The 18,154-nt window shown below is 58.4% G+C and overlaps 1 protein-coding gene across 1 annotated transcript; it reads right to left on the reverse strand.

Annotated features, from left to right (window-relative positions):
* Nucleotides 1-796: 796 nt before the first annotated feature.
* On the reverse strand, nt 797-8,241 carry BARHL1 (BarH like homeobox 1). Its single transcript, XM_032635098.1, has 3 exons — nt 7,591-8,241; nt 3,422-3,644; nt 797-1,827 (listed from the first exon to the last, which is right to left on the reverse strand). The coding sequence occupies exons 1-3, from the start codon at nt 8,054-8,056 to the stop codon at nt 1,533-1,535; spliced, it is 984 nt and encodes a 327-aa protein (XP_032490989.1). The 5' UTR covers nt 8,057-8,241; the 3' UTR covers nt 797-1,532.
* Nucleotides 8,242-18,154: the final 9,913 nt, after the last annotated feature.

Consider the following 18,154-nt stretch of genomic DNA (forward strand, 5'->3'; position numbering starts at 1 on the left):
TGGGCGGGGGAGCACCTGAGCCCACCTCCCCAGAGAGAACTGCCTGTGGAGGTGACCTTGGCCCTTTGAACGTGAACCGGAGGTCTGGAGTCTGGCTCAGAACTTAAAGCCCTCTCCTGAGACCCTTGGAGTCGCAGGCTGGGGCCCGGCGGCAGACGCTGGCACCTGGCCTCCCTGTGGGTCGCATCCCCAGCACAGCCCCCGCGTGAAGGGGGGAGCGAGAAGATGCGGGAGTCGGGGGTTACCCGGTGCGGCGTCAGGTTCCCAGCGAAGGCTCGTCGGGTCCTACCCGGTGCGGGGGGCCGAGAGCCGCGTCGGCGAGCGCGAGCGGCCGGGGCGCGGGGTGGACGGGGTGGTGGGGGGCGGGGAGTAGCCTCGGAGCCCATCTGTCGCCCCCGCGGCCGGCGGGCCGGTCACCAGCTGCCGGCGCCCTTGTCGCGGCCAGATGAGCCGGCTCAGCGAGGGCACCGCAGCCCGGCCCGCAGCCCAGCCAGCCCAGGCGCTGACCCCCACCCCGGCCCCCGGGAGCGGCTGAGCGTCCAGCAACCAGATGGAGAGGCAGGGGCAGGTGGGGGGCGGCGTGCTCACCTCACCGTAGAGCTGGGAAGACTGAGGCCAGGGAGGAGGGGAGACCCCTGCCCACGACCACAGCACCAAGGAAGGGAGGGAGACGAAAATACTTCCTTACTGAGGGTGGAAGGAGCCCGAGTCCCAGAAGGGGACGATGAATCTCAAGGAGGGATGGGGAAGAAGGGCGGAGCGCGGACCCACCGACGGAGCGCGGACAGGCGCCTGGTCATTTGTAAGAAGTTTATTTCGACATTTAAAAAAGAGAGAGAACCCGAGGGGCCTGGCTGCCCCCCGGACGGAGGCCGGAGATGGGGACTGGAGGTCGGGGTAGGTGGGCAAGTCCCCTGACCCCTTCCTGCCCCGTCTGGGAGGAGGGTGGGCACAGGCCACAAACTCACTGATTCACGGACACAGTCACGGGCTCATGGGTCACGAATAAATAACTTCATATACACTTTGCACACGGTATGTACAGCTCTGCCGTTGGCCCTGGAGCTGGGGGGAGGGGCGGGGGGAGGCTCCACACTCCCCTTGCCCTCCGCGTGTCAGGGCTGCGGGGAGAGGGCTTGGGGTACCGCCGGAGCGTGGAGGGGGAGTGGGGAAGGGCAGCATGGGGGTCGCCCACCTGCACCGGGGAGGGGCAAGGGGGCGCGGGTGGGGAGTGACGGGGGCGGGGCGTGGGGATGTGTGTACCCCCGGCGGTGGAAGTGGCTCCCTGATGGAGTGGCCGGGAGTGAGGACGCCGAAGATGGTTAGGGAGACTCAGTCCCGGGGTCCGGGACGCAGAAGACTTGGCATTTGGCCCTTCTGGGGACACTGGGCTGGACGCCAGGGAGGGCCGCACCCGGGGCCCCTGGGAAGGGGCGTTGAAACCCCGCGCCCTCCCAGAGGCAGGCGGAAGGGGCCAGCGCGGAGCCCCGGAGCCGGGGGCCGGGTGCTCCGCGGGCCGGCGGGCGGGCGCTTCACCGAGGCTGCGCGGCCCGCGGGAGGACGCCGGCCAGCGGGGGCAGCGGCGGGGGCGGCTCGCTGGCGCCCTGGAGTCCGTGGATGAGGATGCGGGGCACCAGAGGTCTCTGCAGGGCTGGCGGCGGCGCGCTGGGCCCGCGGTACAGATACAGCGCGGCGCCGGGATCCAGGTTGGAAACCAGACTCTGCGGGTAGAAATAAGGCGACGGGAACATCCGCTGGAGCGCTGAGTAATTGCCTGCCTCCGCCAGCAGCTCCAACCCGACGGCCGTCTGTCGCTTCCATTTAGTCCTAGGGACCGAAGTAAACGCGTAAGGCGGGGTCAGAACTGTGGCGCCGGGAGACCCCTGCCCCTCACGAGTGCCCCAGAGCGCCTGCAGGGACACCAAAGGGGTCACACTATAATTCGTTAATAAATAACGGGCCGCCAGGCACCGTCTAGCGGGTTACATGCATCGGCTCCTTTAATCGCCCACCGGCCTTCCATGGCTGTTAACCCCACTTACAGATAAGCAAACTGAGGCGCGGGCCAGTCTTCAAGATGGCCTAGGAAGAGGAGACCCTGGGTTCTAAGCTAGGCTGTCTTACCCCAAAGCCCGGGGTCTGACCTCGCCACACTCTGCCCAGGGGATCGCAGTCTGGGCGCTTGGAGCGGGGTGTGGATGCTCCTGGGGAGGCCTGAGGCAGGCGAGATCGCCTTGGACAGGAAGGCGGGGGCGCGGGGATCGCTTCGCTAGCCGTTGGAGGGGACTCGGTTGATCTCCCAGCGGCACAGCCGGCCCGGCGGAGGCCAGCACAGCCGCGGTACCCCAGTTGGCGGCGCCTCTGCGGAAGCTCGCGGGCCAGAGACGGCGACGGGAGAGGATGTGCGCACGCTCTCTCCGCCGCGCGGCCGCGTCCGCGGCAGTCCGCACGCAGATCCGAGGCTTCGGGCGAGCCCTGCAGTCTGTCTGGTGCCGAAGCCGGGAGGCTACCAGCAGAGGGTCGGCTGGGGTTGGGGGAAGGCAAGAAAGCCGAGGCCACGCTGGCTGCCAGGGCTGCGGCCGGACTCCTGGGCGCACCTGGCCGGCGAGGCGGTCCCACTGAGTCGGACTCAGCCACACCATGCCCCGTTTCCCTGCCTGAATTATTCGGCAGCATCATAATTGTGTAATTACTGTAACGGGCCTTAATTATTGATGCCCGGAGCAGTAATCAGGTATTTATTATTAATGGGGCAGCGTGTTCTGAGGCTTGTTTATGGAAAGCACCGTTCCGGCCTCCGCTAAGCGTGTGTGGGCGACTGGTGTATGTGTGTTTGTATTACTGAGTCGCGTCGATGTGAGTGTGTGACTCTGGGTTGAGTGTGTGGCTGTATGTGTGTGTTCTGTACCTGTTTGTGTATCTCTTCATCCTGTGAATGTGTTGGGGAGGGAGATGAGGAAATACCAGGTTCAAGACCCGCGCCGAACACCAGTTTCCCGGATCCCCAGTCCCCAAGAAGCTAGGACTGGGCCCCGTCCCTGCTTGCGTTTCAGGGCTAGAAAGGCTGAGGAGGCCAGAAGAATCCCTCCGGGAGAGCTCAGAGCCACCCCCTGCCCCCCAGCAGCTGCCCGGGCTGGATGGGGGTGGTAGGACGTGGCTAGGGTGGGAAGGCTTGGACCTCCAGTGGCCCACATGTCTGTCTGTCCACCTGATCGACTCTAGTCCTGTCTCTCTCCCTCACCGTGGACTTCGGGCAAGGCCTCCGCTCTCTGAGTCCTCAGTTTCCCTAGTTTTACAGAACGGGGAAAGCTCAGGGGCCCTCCCTCGGCACATCAGATCATGTACTGGTGGGTCCCCTGGAGGGGCAGGGAGGAGAGCGGAGGCGGCCCTTTCCACCCTGTCGCGCGCAGCCGGGCCTCACCTGCGGTTCTGGTACCAGGTCTTGACCTGCGTGTCGGTGAGGTTGAGGGAGGCTGCGAGCTCCATGCGGTCCTGCACGCTCAGGTACTTCTGCCTCTCAAAGCTGCGCTCCAACTGCGCCAGCTGATGGTCGGTGAAGGCCGTGCGTGCCTTGCGTGGCTTTTTCAGGCGCACCGGGGGACTGTCCCTCGAGCTGGAGATCTCCCGGTCGCCCTCCTCCTTCACTGTGGAGACACAGCCGCGCGTCAGGGCCCGGCCTCGCCGCCTTGCCGCCCCAGCCCGCGGCCCGTCACAGTCGGTCGTGTAAATGTGGCTCCCGGTCCCACGGAGCCGCGGCACAGCAGCTCAGAGCTGGGACCTCCCAGCCCCCAGACAGAGGCAGACTGACACCTCCGGGGAGAAGTAACCCAAAGCCGAGAGAGAGAACTCAACCCCGCTCCCACGTTGCGCCGGCGCTCCCTGAAGGGATTAACGGGATCCACCAGGTGGACCTGACGGGAGGGGAGAGGAGGGGAGGGGACCCAGGGGTTCCAAACCGGTGGGCTGTGCGGATGCGTGCTCAGGGGTGCAGGACTGTGCCCCGATCCTCTGGCTGCATCCAGGCCAGGAAGGGAGGAAGCTGAGGGCTGGAGTCTGGGGGAGAAAAAGTCTCGTGGAGGGACAAAAACCCGTTCACCCTGGAGCGGACCGTGGTCCTGAAGAACAAATAATTGCACCCACATCTCGCCTGGCCCCTGCACGGGTGTGAGTCTATAGAGATGGTCCCCCCCGCCCCGTTTCTTAAACTACAAACAGCGCACAGCACGGAAGGCGAATCGCCGGGGCGCCCAGATCTGGAAGCACGAAGCGCTTGGAGAAATAAGCCCCGTTTGCCCCTCGGATGCTCACGTCGCGGAGGTCTGTGTTTCCTTGTCAATACGATGCCTACTGTGGCTGTCTAGTGTTTCCCCCCACCCCGCGTCGGTCAGGACACCCCAGCAGGGTCCCTGCTCCTGAGTCGCAAGGATGGGACCGAACAATGTGGTTTCTTTCTTCCCCAACACTTTCCTTTGGGGTTGACAGCACCGCAAATGCACACTTGATCAAACGAGCTCACTGACCTCCCTCCTTCTCCCCCTAAAGCAATGATATGACCAGAGACCACCTCCCCAGAATTGGCAGTGGGGTTTGGGGCTTCCCTTCCTCTTTTCCTCTCTGTATTTTCCTTTACGCTGAGTTTCACTGAGCATGGCGTTTGCAGTGACAGGGTTCAGCTGAATGTGAGTTGATTTCTCTCTGTAGGAAACAATAATCCGGTTAATTGAGCCACTAGGGAGTAAGACTTTTCAACCGGAAGGGCAGCGGTTGGAGGCCGGGAGGGTGCCGGGCGCCGGGTGCATCCAGGCGGGTGAGAAACGGGGGCCCATGCCTGCCTCCTGCCTCGTCCAGGCCAGTGCTCAGGCCTCTCCCTGCCCTCCTAGGCTCGGGCCACGTTGGGGCACGGCTGCCTCAGGAGCTGGGGATGTGTTGGGATGGGGTGGGGGGGACTTGAGTTCTGTCTATTATGCTAGGCAGGTAAAGTTTAAACAAGTTCAAGGAAACAAGTATCCAAACCTCAAACTTGGTACTGTGGAAACCTTACTTTTTGACCTGATTGTCTGGACTGACTATTTTGGAAAAGCCCCCATTTCTCAGTGCTGAGCTCCCAGGTCGGGGGTGGGGTGAGGGTTGAGTTTGGGCTTTTTCTCTAATCCCTCTCCGGCACAGGCTGGAGCCTTCAGATATGCACTCGCCGCTGTCCAGCCTCAGCCTCCGAAACAGGCTCAGCCCAGATCTCAATGCCTCAGAGTTCCAGGCCCACTGACCCTGCTGGGAGCAAAGCGCCGGTTTCATTTCTCCACGGATATCAGCTCTGGCTGGAAGACTGCGCGCGCGGCAGACCGCCTTACTTCAAAGCCCAGCTTCTTTAAACGTTATGCCGAGGAAGCTTTGATACCAGAAACTCGGGATGGGACTGACCTTCCCTCCGTGCCCTCTTCGGAGGAAACGACTCTTAGCTGGTTAGGTGGACGGGGGAATCGCTTAGATGCCCACCCCATGTGTCTGTCTCTCGGCAAGATTTCCTAACGTGGGTCCTGAAAAAGTCGCTTCCACCTTTGAGAAATGCTCCAGACACTGTTTTGGTGGTGGGTATTCTGCTCCCTCTTCACCCCGCGGCTTTGGTGGTGCAAAGGCAGCGGTGCCTAGGGGTGGGGGAGACCTTCCTCTGTCCTCAGCGCCAAACCTATTTAAGCCATATGTGGACAGCTGGCCCTCATCACCTCCCTGATCAGATATCATCAGGGACAAGAGAAGAAAATTGATATTCCAATTAACTTAAACGAAACCTCTCCTCAAAATCCCACCTACGGACAAGAAAATAAAAGGAGACAAGAGCCGAACCCTTTCACAGCACCAGCGCCAGACACAAGCATGCAGGGCTTTGGGCGGGTTGGGGGGGGGTCTGGCCTCTTACTCTAGACATAAAACTGGAGTGTTGTGGCTGAGAATTATAAAGAATAAGATATGATGTTATACATATATATTTACGTTGCCTCCCTTGCTTACCCCTCCTGCCCACCCCGCACCGCACCTGTCTTTCTCCGGGGCAAGTTTTCCTTGCCCCTCTAAACAGGCCGTGATCGGGGGGAGCAAGGGTCGCTGGGCCACATGCGTCTGGACCTCCGTCCTGGGGTCCTGGGTGCTCTAGCCCAAGCTGCCCGTCTTCTAGGCATGACTGGCCCAGTGAGGCTGGTGGAGGTTCCACCAGTTGTGTGGGGAAGCGGAGGGAGTGAGATGTGGAGTGGGGCCCCAAATGGGTTTCGATCTGAGGTCAGGGCATGTCCACAAACGAATTCTCAGTTGGGAAGAGAGTGTTAAATGAGCCTTCCGAAATTTTTGTGAAGACTTAGTGCGAGTATAGACCAGGAGGTGTAGGGCCCCCAAGACGATAAAGAAGTAGCCTTTATAGGGAAGTTTTATCTCATGGAAAGGGTTCTGGGAATTAATTATAAGGCTGAAAGAGCTCTGAACAGCCTCTGTCTGCACCCCATCTTCTGCTGGGTGGGGACACAGGGCTCTCAGCCCCCCATCTTCTGCTGGATGGGGACACAGGGTCTCTCCCTTGAAGTCCTGACATTCCTTCCCTTCCTGCCTCCCGACTTCTTCCTGAGAAAGAACTTTCTGCCTCTGGCCTCACCAAAGACCTAAAGTGAAGGCAGTGGGCGGGGGTGAGAAACAAAATTAGGGAATTCTTTCTCTCCTTCTTCTCTTCCTTTTTTCCTTTCTTCCCGCTTCCTTTCCCCTTTCATCTTAATCCTGATTTCAGCTTCCTGGTTAAGACGGGATGGAAAGGAAACAACAACAATGGAAAGATTCATGGAGGTGAAAACGCGAGTAGAGGGGAAGCAACCCCAGGATAGGTTGGGCGCCGGGCAATCTCTGGGTCCCACACACAGAACCTGAAGTTGATTGCTCAATGCACTTAAAATCAAATCCAGCGAGAACAGTTGGGTGGGTGCAGAGACCTCCCCTCTCGAAGAGACCTCTGAACCCGCTCCGTGCTCGTGAGCCGCCTGGCTGCTCTATCTACTTTGAAGGGAGCGTTTCTTTTGCATGATTCCCGGGCCCAGATCACACCGGGGCCAACGGGAGGGAAAGCTCAATTCCCCTCCCCCTCTGGAAATTCAAATTAAAGGGTGGAAAATTCTGACTGTTCTCAGGGCTCCAGCTGAAATTTCCTGCTATGTTTTCACCCTTATAAAAGGGGGTTCAAGCAGAACCCTTTGGGTCTTCCGTTGCTTCTGCAAGATCTTTTCCCAGAGAGCCACTGGCCTGATAGGAACTTGCTTCTGCCCACCGGTAGGTTGGGGAGTCCACCGAAGTTTGGAAAGTTTGTGCATTTTGGGGCATCTCTCCTGGGGCACACAGCGTCCCTCTCCTCACTCTCTCCGCTGGACTCTTTGTTGCTCAAAAACATAACCACAGGGCCGACTGAAAGGCTCAGACAAGACCGACTGCTGAGCCTGGGCCCTGGGGGCAGCTCCGAGTGGATACGTGTATGTCCCCACGTGTGTGCACTCCTGTTTTAGTACCAGTGTTCAGAAATACAGCATCTCCCCCCCCGCAAGTTTTCAACTCCCGTTTTCTTACCTTTATACTCAGAGTCCGATGAGGCGTTGCTGCTACTTCTGTCCAGCTTTTCTCTAAAGTCCTCCCCAGCCTTGGCCGCAAGACGGCCCCCAGGCTCAGGAGCGGCTGGCTGCCCGCTGCTAGAGTAGGGTGCACAGGCCGCGAGTGGTTTGCAGTCAGCAAGGATGTCCCTGATCAGAAAGGAGGAGGTCACGGTGCGAGACTGGGCTGGGGCTGAGAGCTGCCCAGGCTGCAGGTGGGAGTCCAAACCTGGGCCCGAAGCCCCGCCAGGCCGTGGGGCGCCCGTCTCCAAACAGTCCCTTCCTGGCGAGGCTGGTGAGGAGCAGTCGCTGCTGCTCTCCGAGCGCGGACTCAGCTCCAGGGGCGAGCGGCAGTCCCCGAGCAAGGGGTCCCCCTTGGGAAGGGCGGGGCTGCCCGCTCGGTGGGAGAGAATGGAGTCGATCCCAAAGCCATTGGAGCCTTCCATAGCCAAGCTGCGACCTGTCCTCCCCAAAAGCTCCCCACCCCCCCCAACCCCAGCCGCCGCTGCCCCTGCCCCTAGCTGCGGGCTGGCATGGGGAAGGCGGGCAGGGAGCCTGCGGGCACCTTGGATGGAGTTCAGCCTTGGGGGAGCCCGGGAGCTCTGGGCCAACCTCCTCTGCGCATTAGATCCAAAAGGGCTCAGCGCGTCTTCTGCAGCATCGCGCGGAGCCGCCGAGCCGAGGGGGGTGGTGGGAGTGTCAGGGAGAAATGGGAGGGAGGGTGCGCCAAGTTGGGGAGAGCAAAGGGGGAGACGGACGGCCTGAGCTCCCCTTTGGCACAGAAGAGATGCGAGGACGTTGGAATCTAAATAAAGAAGGGCTTTTAAAAAATCCAAACTGCACGCTTCCTCCAGGCGAGCGGTGGCCGAGGGCAGCGGGGTCAGCACCGCGGATAGCAGCGGGCCCGAGCCGCGCTACCAGCCGGGGGAACGGAGCGCACCTGGCGGCGTCAGCACCGCGGATAGCGGCGACGGCGGCCCTCGGCGCATGACGCTCCCCACCTGGCCGGGGAGGTCCTCTCTCCGCGCTCGCACCGCTCCTGGGGCCCGTCAGCACCGTGGACAGCACCTCCCGGCTCCGCTGTTGCAGCTCGCAGCCCGTCCTCCGCGCGCGCCTTCGCCTCCCCCCCTTCCTTTAAAAAATGAACTTGTGTCACTTTTACTTTGGGGCTAGGGTTTTGTTTTTTTTTTCGTTTCTTTTTTTTTCGTTGTTTTTTTTTTTTTTTTAAAGGGGACTCGCCCACGTGTCCCCGGAGTGATGACGCTGATTGGCTCCGGCCGATTTTGGGGGTGATGTCACGGCTCCACAAGCCGCTGCCCGATTCCTTTCGGTTTGATTAAAAGAGACACTGAATTAATTACAGCGCGGACCCAACTGTTTACCGGCGATTTCCACACGGTTTGCTTTCATTAGGTCGGTGATGAGGCTTCTAATGAGGGTGATTAGCTCAAGGGGGGTACAGGCTGGCGGGGAGGGGGCCAGAGCCCGGCCGCCGCTACCGTGGGGTTGGAATGTGAGGGTTTTTTTAAGTTTTCCCCTACACTTTCCTACAGTTATTCAAATCATTCGTCCTCCAGGCTGTCAAAGATCCCTTTTCTACCTCCACCCCGCCGTTTTCTCTTCCTTCAGCAACAGAAAGGGACTAAATCCAGCAGAAAAAGACCTGTGTGTGTGGAGAAGATAGTTTAATTTGTTATGTTGTTTTAGGGCGTTTCCGTCGGGGTCTACATGTTTTTCGTGCAGGAAAATTTGCAGCCCTCTCTCTGACCTCTTTGGACCCCGCGGACCTGGCAGGGGTGGGGAAAGCTCGGTGTCTGCACCTAGAAGGAGCCAGAACGATGGCTTCGCTGTGGGGCGAGGGTGGAAAACGTGGGCATGTCGTGTCTGGGACGTTAGGGGGACCCTGAGAAATCCCCGTGGCCCGAGAGAGACAGCGCAACGGACCCCAACCCAGCCGATAGCCTCTCCTGTGGCGCGTGTCCCGGGATCGGGTGTTTTTGTACCTCTGAACAGGAACACGCGAGAGCTTCTGAGCGCGAGTGTAGACATCTGCAAACGGCTTCTCATTTCGCACGGAGCCGGAGCTCGCCCGAGGATTTATTTTCAAAGCAGCGCTGGAAACACGGTCTTTTCACTGTGAATAACTCTCCCCGCACCCTCCCCGACTCCTCCACGACGCTCTAGTTCTGTGCCTTTCAGGGTTCGGCCTCCGGTGCCGGGGCGCAGGGCGGCGGGCAGATCTGAAGCACGTCCGGGGCCTGGATCCTCTCGGCACTACCCCAGGGATGGCGACCCTTGTCTGCAGTCAAAGGGCGCAGGGAGCCGAGCCCGCGCACCTGCAGCCGGGCCCCGTGGGCCCAAGGCGCCCTTCGCTCGCCCAGCGCCCGGAGCCCAGGCCTTTCCAGGCTGCCCGCGCGCTCCGGGCGCCCTCCCCACGGGCCCCCAGAATATACCCCGGCCCCGTGTCTGGCTCAGCTCTGAGATCTCAGCGGAACAGTGAGGCGCCCGAATCCCCCAAACCCGAGCCCCGGCCCGGGGAAGCCCCGCGCAGCCGGGCGGAGCGCAAACTTCTCCCTCGGGCGAGGTCGGCGGTGGCCTCCGGCAAGGCTCCCCGCCCTCTCCCCCTGAGCCTGCCGGCAGATTGGAAGCGGCCTCGCCGGGCTGGGGCCGAGGACGGGCGGCTCCCCGGGGACGGCGGGCCCGGCTCGGCTGCAAGCTGTCGGGGAGGCGGGAGGGCGGGCGCCGAGGGGCCCCCGTCCAGGCCCGGCGGCCGAGTCAGTGGGCGCCTCCCGTGGCGGGGCCGAGCCGGCCGGTCCGTTCATTTTCGTTTGGCCGATGGGGGAGGGGAGCGTAAATCACGAGGACCCTGGGCTGCCGTCGCCCTTCCCGGCCAGCCCTCAACTTGGGCCTCGTTTCTGCTCTGGGCGCCTCTGGAGACTCCGCTCCCCTCTCCACTCTCTCACCCCACCCCTGCTCCCGGCCTGCGCCCGCATCTCAGGAAGAACCTCATCTCCCCCAGACCCCAAGGCCCCAACTTGGGTCAACGGGCCTGTCATCCTGGGCCTGTTAGAGAGCCTGACGCCCCGGGGGCCAGGATCCGCGGAATCGGCTGAGCCGCAAGCAAGTCTCGTCCTGCTCTGCCCGCCGGCGGTCCGAGCCGCCCGCCCCGGCCCTGGGCGGACTTGCATCTGTCGAAGCACGGACTTTTTCTGGCCTCGGGGTCTTAGGCGGGGGTTTGGATCCCGGGCCCAGCGAAAACAAGGCCTCTGGCGGCGCAGGGCACCGCGCGGGTATCAGAGCTGGAGCGGGGAGCGGCGTGGGGACGAGTAAGGGCTGGGGAGGGAACCCTCTACGGTGGAAAAAAAAAAAAAAAAAGGCAAGAACCCCAGCCTCCCGCAGCCCTAGCCAGCGTCTCGGTGCTTCTTAGAGCCCGAGAGTATTTAACAGGCTGTCAGTGTGCTATCATTAGTATGGAATTATCATAGTCTACTGTGATATAAAACATGCTGTGCGATTCATTCCATTTGGAATTTAGGTCCAGACCCCTCTCGCTAACGTTGTTTTATTCCTGTTTGGGGGTTTCCAACTCCACTATTGTTCCTCCTCCTTTCTCTTTTCTCCATCACAGGGGTGGTTCTTGCACCTCAGCCTGTCCACAGCCTGAGAGGTCTGTGTGTGTACTCACCTGGGCTCTTGTTTAGCTGGGAGGATGCCCAGGAATTGGCCTTTTACTAAGCGGCCAGGGATCCTGGGTGGGTGACCCACCCCTCCCTTTGAGAAAGGAGTCTGGTTGGTCCTGGAGGGGTAGAAGTTTCAACAAAGCAGGGTGTGAACCATGGCAAGTTACTTAACCTCTGAGAACTCCACTGACAAGGCAGGAGACAGACCTCTCTCCCCCTCTGTCCCGGCTGAGCCCCAGCCCTCTACCTTGGGGGTCTTGCCCACCCCCCACCCCCCAGGGAGAGAAGAGGGTTGGAGGACTCAGGGGAGGGAAAGGGAATGAGTGAGATGAGGTCACGTCCAGGACCGGGCTCCCAGGACACCAGCACCCAGACCCCTGTTCTGGGCTCGAACACCTCCTCCCCAGCTTCCCACTTCTCCTGGGTTCTCTAGCTTCCGATGCCAGCCCCTGCCCATCCAGTCCTTTGAAATTGCTTTTAAACCTTCAGTCTCTCAATGAGCCCAGAGCCCTAGAAGGGCTCAAACCAAGCATTCACAGAGCGACGGCAACGAAGGAGGAAGCTTCGCTCTTCTCCAGGGCAGGGAAGCGGCTGCACGGACTGGCCCTCAGAAGGCCTGGGCTCTGGCCCCGCCTCCACTCTGGGCAGCTCATCTCTCTTGCCTGGACCTCAGCTTTCCCTTTGGTCCAAAGCCATTAACATCAGAGGTTTGTAGTGAGAGGCAAGGATAGGAGAGGCCCATGCCGGCTATGATGTGGCCTCTGCCTATAGAATCCACGTCCTTCATGCTCTACCTGGGGTTCTTGGCTTGGGTTTGACTTTAGATCAGTGCCTGGGCCAATGGCTGATCGACGGTTCTTAGCAACTTTCTTACTCCACTGCCCCGAGCGTGGAAAAGGCCTTCTTTTGGCCGGTTTTGCTCCCTGGCTTAGCAGGCAGAGCCACGTGAGGAGATGTGCTCAAAGCTTTTCGAGAATGGTCCTGAGGTCTTCTTCTCTGCTCCTGGAGGATTGTAGCGTGAGTGCTGTCATCACGGTTCTGAGTAGCTGGGGCCAGGGGCAGTGTAACGCCGGTGGGGTGGAGTGGCCAAGGATATGGACTCCAGAATCCGCTAGGCTTGAAGTCGACTCCTGGCTCTAGAATCCAGGGCTGGGGCTAAGGTGAGGCAAGTCCTTATTGAACCTGTTGCTGTTTTGTCCATCAGGGATTTTTCAATTTTGATGTTAAAATATTACATTAAAATATTGTTTGTCTTGGTTCCTGAGTTTGGGGGGAGGTCAAAAGGTTTGTACCTTAGGCCAGGGCCTTGTCTGCCTCACCATAATCCCAGCCCTGCTCTGTGACCTTGAGCAGACGCTTCCTGGGCCATGTGTTCTTCAGCTGTAAGATGGGGGTGATGTCGCCCACTTCACGTGGTCACTGGGAGGACTCTGCACTTGGCTGGGGTCCTGGAGAATACTGATTATGCATTTCAAATCACGACTATGGAGAACAATAGGCAGAGCTCTTCCTCTGGCAGGTTAGGGCCCCCACTGGGGAAGTCAGGCCCCCATTCCCCCCACCCCGCCCTGCGCTTTGCTCTGGGCCTTCCTACAAAACCGGTTTGTGACATGGAGGGGACAAGGGATTTGGCTGTTGCGGGCCAAGCTTGGGTGCTAATGCAAACAGATGGGCCAGACAAGGATTTGGACAGTTTGTGGGTTTCAAGGTCATGCCGTTCTCAGTCATTTTTGTTGGTTTAGCTCAAAACCCCATGGAGCGCCTGAAACCAGAAAGAGAAGATATTCTTTCTTTTCCTCTATTCTTCCCTCCCTCCCTCCCTCCCTTCCTTCCTCCCCTGTAAACATGCCGTCTGTCCTGCAGTGCTCCCTGGGCTAGAGGCTGGTGATGTCACGGGGGGTATGGCAGGATGGACCTGTGTGCATGGATCTCACAGAGTGCAGCAACGTCCATCAACCTAAATTCCCCTTCAGAGATTATTTCCCATTTGTGAATTCAAGTTTATGTTTGCCCTCATTCAGTTCTAGGAACCTGTATAAAAAGCCAACCTAGTGGTTTTTTTTTTTTTCTTTTAATGATGATTTCAAGCATCAAAGGGTTTCCCAAGTAAAAGGAAATGCAGCGGAAAGACTGTTTTGGTCGAGAAGGATAAATGCAAGAGAATGTTTTTGATTGGAAACACAGACCTGTGTGACTGTCATGCAGGCCCACATTGGCGCCTGAGCTTCTGGTCTGCTTGCTGTCGTGCATGTGTGCTTGCTCTAGACCCCCAAATCTGTGGTTCTAAGCCATTGCTAGTTGGGGAGCTTGGATGAGTGAGCCAAAAAGCCAAGCCAGCTCTAACTGGATGCAGGGACCTCCCGGGACTGGATTTGGGTTTCTGGCCTGTGAGCAGTGCTTTCTCTTCTGGCTTCTAGAAGCCCCCTACCAGGCAGAGATCAGACACCAATCACCATTCGCTCATTGCTGCCATCCCTGATAAAAATCCTGCATATGATGTCAGACTCCAGAGCCCCCTCTCCTTTCTTCTGGCTGAGAAAATTGTTAGTTATCTGGTCATATCAGAGTGGGAGTGTGTGGCAATGGGAGAACCGATGAGGTTTGGGCTCTAGTTTAAAAATCTGGAAATTGGGAGTTCCCTGGTTGTTCGGTGATTGGGAGTCGGTGCTTGCACTGCCGTGGCCCGGCTTCAATCTCTGGCCGGGGAACTAAGATCCCGGCTTGTGGCCAAAAAAAAAAGAAAGAAAAGATAAAAGAGACTGGAAATAGACGGAAGTCAGTGGGCGTTCGGCAGGAAAAGAAAGCTGGACCTACCAGCCAAGAGGTCTGCTCTAGTCCTAGTTTGTCTGCTGAGGAACGGCATCCCTCTTCTTCTCTGGAAGGACTAGACATGTCCTCGAGCCCCTCCCCGCTTCGTGAGTCCTGTTTCCAAAGGCTCCGTCTCAGCACCCCAGGCCGGCGCTTGCCCCCACCCCCCACTCCTGCCAAGTGTGCAGCAACACGGGCACTGTCTTCCTCCACCTCCAAGGGAACTTCTGAGAATTTCAAGCTGACCAGCTGTGGGTCCAGACCAGCTGCCTCCTTGTGGTTTGTGAGGACAGTACACATGGGCCTCTTTGTTTGGTTAAATCTCCGGTGGGGTTTGGCCAAGAAACCCGACCAGGAGGTAGAATGTTCCCAAATGCCGACCAGCAGGGAAATGAACAAAAACAGGGGCTCCAGGCCGTATCTCTGGCGACAGCCATGCTCACGTGGCATTTGTCGGCAGGTGATTAGGACGACTTGGGATGGAAAGCTCAGCCCTCCCCCCCATTTCCGTCCATCTTTAATTGAGGAGTGGTTTGGAGGGACAGGCTCTGGAATGCATAGTGGACCAGTCGCTAGCCTGGGGCCGGCTTACTGAGTGAACTCAGGCCTCCTTTGACATCTCTTTTCCATCTGTGGAGCGGGGACGATGGTGGTGCAGGGAGGTTAGCAGATGGTCCCTAAGGCCCCTGCAGGCTGGAAACTTTGGGGACTCTACCCTGGGTCAGGAAGGATAGTCAGGGACTCCAGCTGTGCCGGGCGGTCCCCCCAGCCAGGGTCAGCGTGAGTCAGGACAGGCGTTTGGCCGATGTGACAGGATACCCGAGAAGGCGGAATCAGACCAGAATCGGACCTGGGGCTTTGTGGAGGCACAAATAATTAATGAGGAGGGAAGGACCCAGCTGGGGGAGGGAAGGAGGCCGGGAGGGAAGGACCGGGCACCTCCTTGGCCTCATACTCAGACTTGCCAGAGGGTGGCGCTGTAGGACAAGCAGCTGAGGAAACCTGGGAGAGCCACCCCAGCGTGGCCCGGGAGTACACACAGGCTGGGAGAGGGTGCAGGTGTGTTCCCAGGGCATCTGTCACACAGCGCGCGGTCTGCCTGCTTCTGAGGCAAGAAGCAATCGGATAGACAAAAGAGATGTCCCGGCGCTTTTCCTGGCCAAGTCCATATTCTCCCCCTTGGCCCAGTCCTTGGAAAAGCAGGCCTGGAGGGACCACTGAGCCGTGGGGCACCTTGCTCGTTGCCATAGCAGAATCGCTCACTCTTCTGTGGATAGAGCCTAACTTCAGGTCCTTCAGGAAATTCTGTGTCCTGACGTGTCACCCCCCGCCCTTCCCACTGGGGATTTCAGAACAAAAGAGTGGGTTCAATTCCAAATATCTGGACCTTCTTGATGCATCTGGACACAAAGGCTTCGAGCATCCTGCCCTCTGCCCTGGATCCCTCACAGAGTTCCGGCTGTCCCTTTGCAGTGTGCTTTATTAAGAAGAAGAAAATAATAATTCGCATTCATCTATTGCTTACAAGTGTCAGATCCTGTGCTAATCACATTCTACACATTCTTTTTTTTTATATAAATTTATTTAATTTTTATTACTTTTTATTTTTTGGCTGCGTTGGGTCTTCGTTGCTGCGTGGGCTTTCTCTAGTTGCGGCGAGCGGGGGCCACTCCTCGTTGCTGTGCGCGCGCCTCTCATTGCGGTGGCTTCTTCCGCTGCAGAGCACGGGCTCTCGGCGCGCGGGCCTCGGTAGTTGTGGCTCGCGGGCTCTAGAGTGCAGGCCCAGTAGTTGTGGCGCACGGGCCTAGTTGCCCCGCGGCATGTTGGATCCTCCCGGACCAGGGCTCGAACCCGCGTCCCCTGCATTGGCAGACGGACTCTCAACCACTGTGCCACCAGGAAGCCCTCTACGCATTCTTGACTGTGATCATTATCTAATTCACTTGATGAAAACTGTGGGTGTGTCAGGTCCTGTTTCACAGATGGGGCACAGAGTGGTTAGGACACTTTCCTGGGGTCACACAGAAATTACTTAGTGGAGCTGGGTTTCATGCCCTTGAATGGTTGCCTGCTCAGTGGCCAGGCCCCTCAGGCTCGGCCCTGCTCCCTCACTGGGGTTGCTCCCTCACCGGGGGTCAGAAGGCTGCAGGGTGGCTTTAACAAAGACCAGTAGGGATGCTTGTCTGGTTCGTGGGGTGGGAGGGGAATTTTAGGCCCTTAGGGTGGGGTGGGGTCTGTCAAGGCCCCCCACTGAACCAGATTCCTGAGGGGGTTGGTAATGTGTGTGGCATTTTTATGGAATTCGCTTCTAAGGAGCTGCAGTGAGTGTGTTGGGAGTGGGGAGGCTGCTCAAGAAACTCACTCAGATCTGTAGTCGCCAGACTTGCTGTGTCTCCCGGCCTAGGCGGACGGATGGTCCCCGCCGGAGACTCAGCCTGCGGCTCAGGAGCCACAGCAGATGTTCAGGCAGTGGGCCATTCCACAGGCCCTTAGGTCTGGGCCCCGGGCGCTTAGACCCCTGATCCCGTGCCACTTACCTTCTAGAAGAGGAGACAGGCAATAAACAAGGGCTCATTGCTTTGCCGAGAATAAAGCAGGCTGGTGTGGGTTTAACTGAGGGTTACTCCAGGGAAGGCCCTTTGAGTGGGGGACTTGTTCCTATCTTTTTCTTTTTCGGCCACACCGCACGGCTTGTGGGGTCTCGGTTCCCCGACCGGGGATTGAACCCAGGCCGTGGCCGTGAAAGCCAGGAATCCTAACCACTAGGCCACCAGGGAACTCCCTGAGTGGGCGACTTGGCTTTTGAGCGAAGATCTAAATGACAAGAAGGGGTGGGCTGGTGACAGGCCGTGGAGAAGGGATTGTGGGCAGAAGCAGGAAGGTGGTTCAGGAACCGACTGCAGGTCTCCAGAGAGATGATGGGGGCTCGGAGAGACGAGATGAATCAGGGTGTTTTTGGAAGTAACGTCGATGGGCTTGTTGATGGATCGGATGAGAGCGTGAAGGAAACAGAGTCGTGAAGGTTTTCGTCTTCAGCATCTGGGTGGTCTCAAGCGTGAGATGGGAAAAAAGGAGGGAGAAGCGAGTTTGGCGGAAAGAAATCCAGAGTTTTGTCTTGGCTGTGTTGGATTGAGAAGAATGCCGGATGCTTGAGTGGAGACATCCGGGGAGCAGCTGGATAAATGAGTGTGGCATTCTAGGGAGAGATGTGGGTTGAAGGTCAGCGATGGACTTTGCACAGGTGCTGTCGAGATGTCTTGGAGGTCATCTCCCGTAAAGAGTCTGAGGTTTGTTCTCACGCTGCTCTTCGGTTTACTAGCTTTCAAATAAAGGCACAGCAGGAAGATGACAAATAGCACTTTTAATTTAAAATAGATCAGTACCTAATTTGTGGGGAGAAGCCAAAGGACCTGCAGAAAGACTGAGGTGCAAAGTGCCCCAGCCTGGGTGCTTTCAGCCCCGGAAGTCTCTCTCTTTCGGGAGGGGGCGGGGTGACCTTCCAAGGTCAGTGCCTGTGGAGGAGCCCATCTGGGCCCAGCACTGAGGAGGTGAGGGCCGCTCTGAGTAAGGAACGTGGGCTCTTCCTGCCCTCAAAGGTCCCAGAGAGATGGTATTGCCATGGAGAGATACCAGGAATCCCAAAAGGAGCCATTAAAACTCATGTTTGGAATATAAAGTGAGGGCTTCCAAAGCATGGTACTGTCACGCTTTCTGCAGCAAATACATGGGTTGTTCTTAAAACTTGAGGGCAGAGCCTCAGAATCGCCCCTTAGTCTGGAGTCTAAAATCTGCCTTGGATTTTGGGTTTCTCTTACCAGGTGAGGGCTTGAGAAGAGAGGGTGGGGGGCCTGCAGGAGGAGGGCAGTCCCTAAGTGGAGGGTCACTGGGGCTTAAGGGAAGCGAGTGTGGCTAACTCTAAAGAGGGAGCTCTTAGCAAAAACGATCAAACGAAGACCTGAATCTGAGGTCCTGGCCAAGGCAGAGCCTGCAGAACAATGGGGGACTGTCTTATGTTAGTTGGGGCAAGAAAGGTGAGTCCTTCAGGGAATTTTCTAC

The sequence above is a fragment of the Phocoena sinus genome, chromosome 6 (genome assembly GCF_008692025.1).
Source record: "Phocoena sinus isolate mPhoSin1 chromosome 6, mPhoSin1.pri, whole genome shotgun sequence".
Classification (NCBI taxonomy): domain Eukaryota; kingdom Metazoa; phylum Chordata; class Mammalia; order Artiodactyla; family Phocoenidae; genus Phocoena; species Phocoena sinus.

What these genes read in the sequence shown, in the direction of transcription:
- BARHL1 (XM_032635098.1), bottom strand. Translation starts at nt 8,056, where the DNA reads ATGGAAGGCTCCAATGGCTTTGGGATCGACTCCATTCTCTCCCACCGA. An exon ending in ATCGGACTCTGAGTATAAAG is followed by an intron (nt 3,645 to 7,590) that starts GTAAGAAAACGG and finishes GTGTCTCCACAG; the next exon opens with TGAAGGAGGAGGGCGACCGG. An exon ending in ACCTGGTACCAGAACCGCAG is followed by an intron (nt 1,828 to 3,421) that starts GTGAGGCCCGGC and finishes TTCGGTCCCTAG; the next exon opens with GACTAAATGGAAGCGACAGA.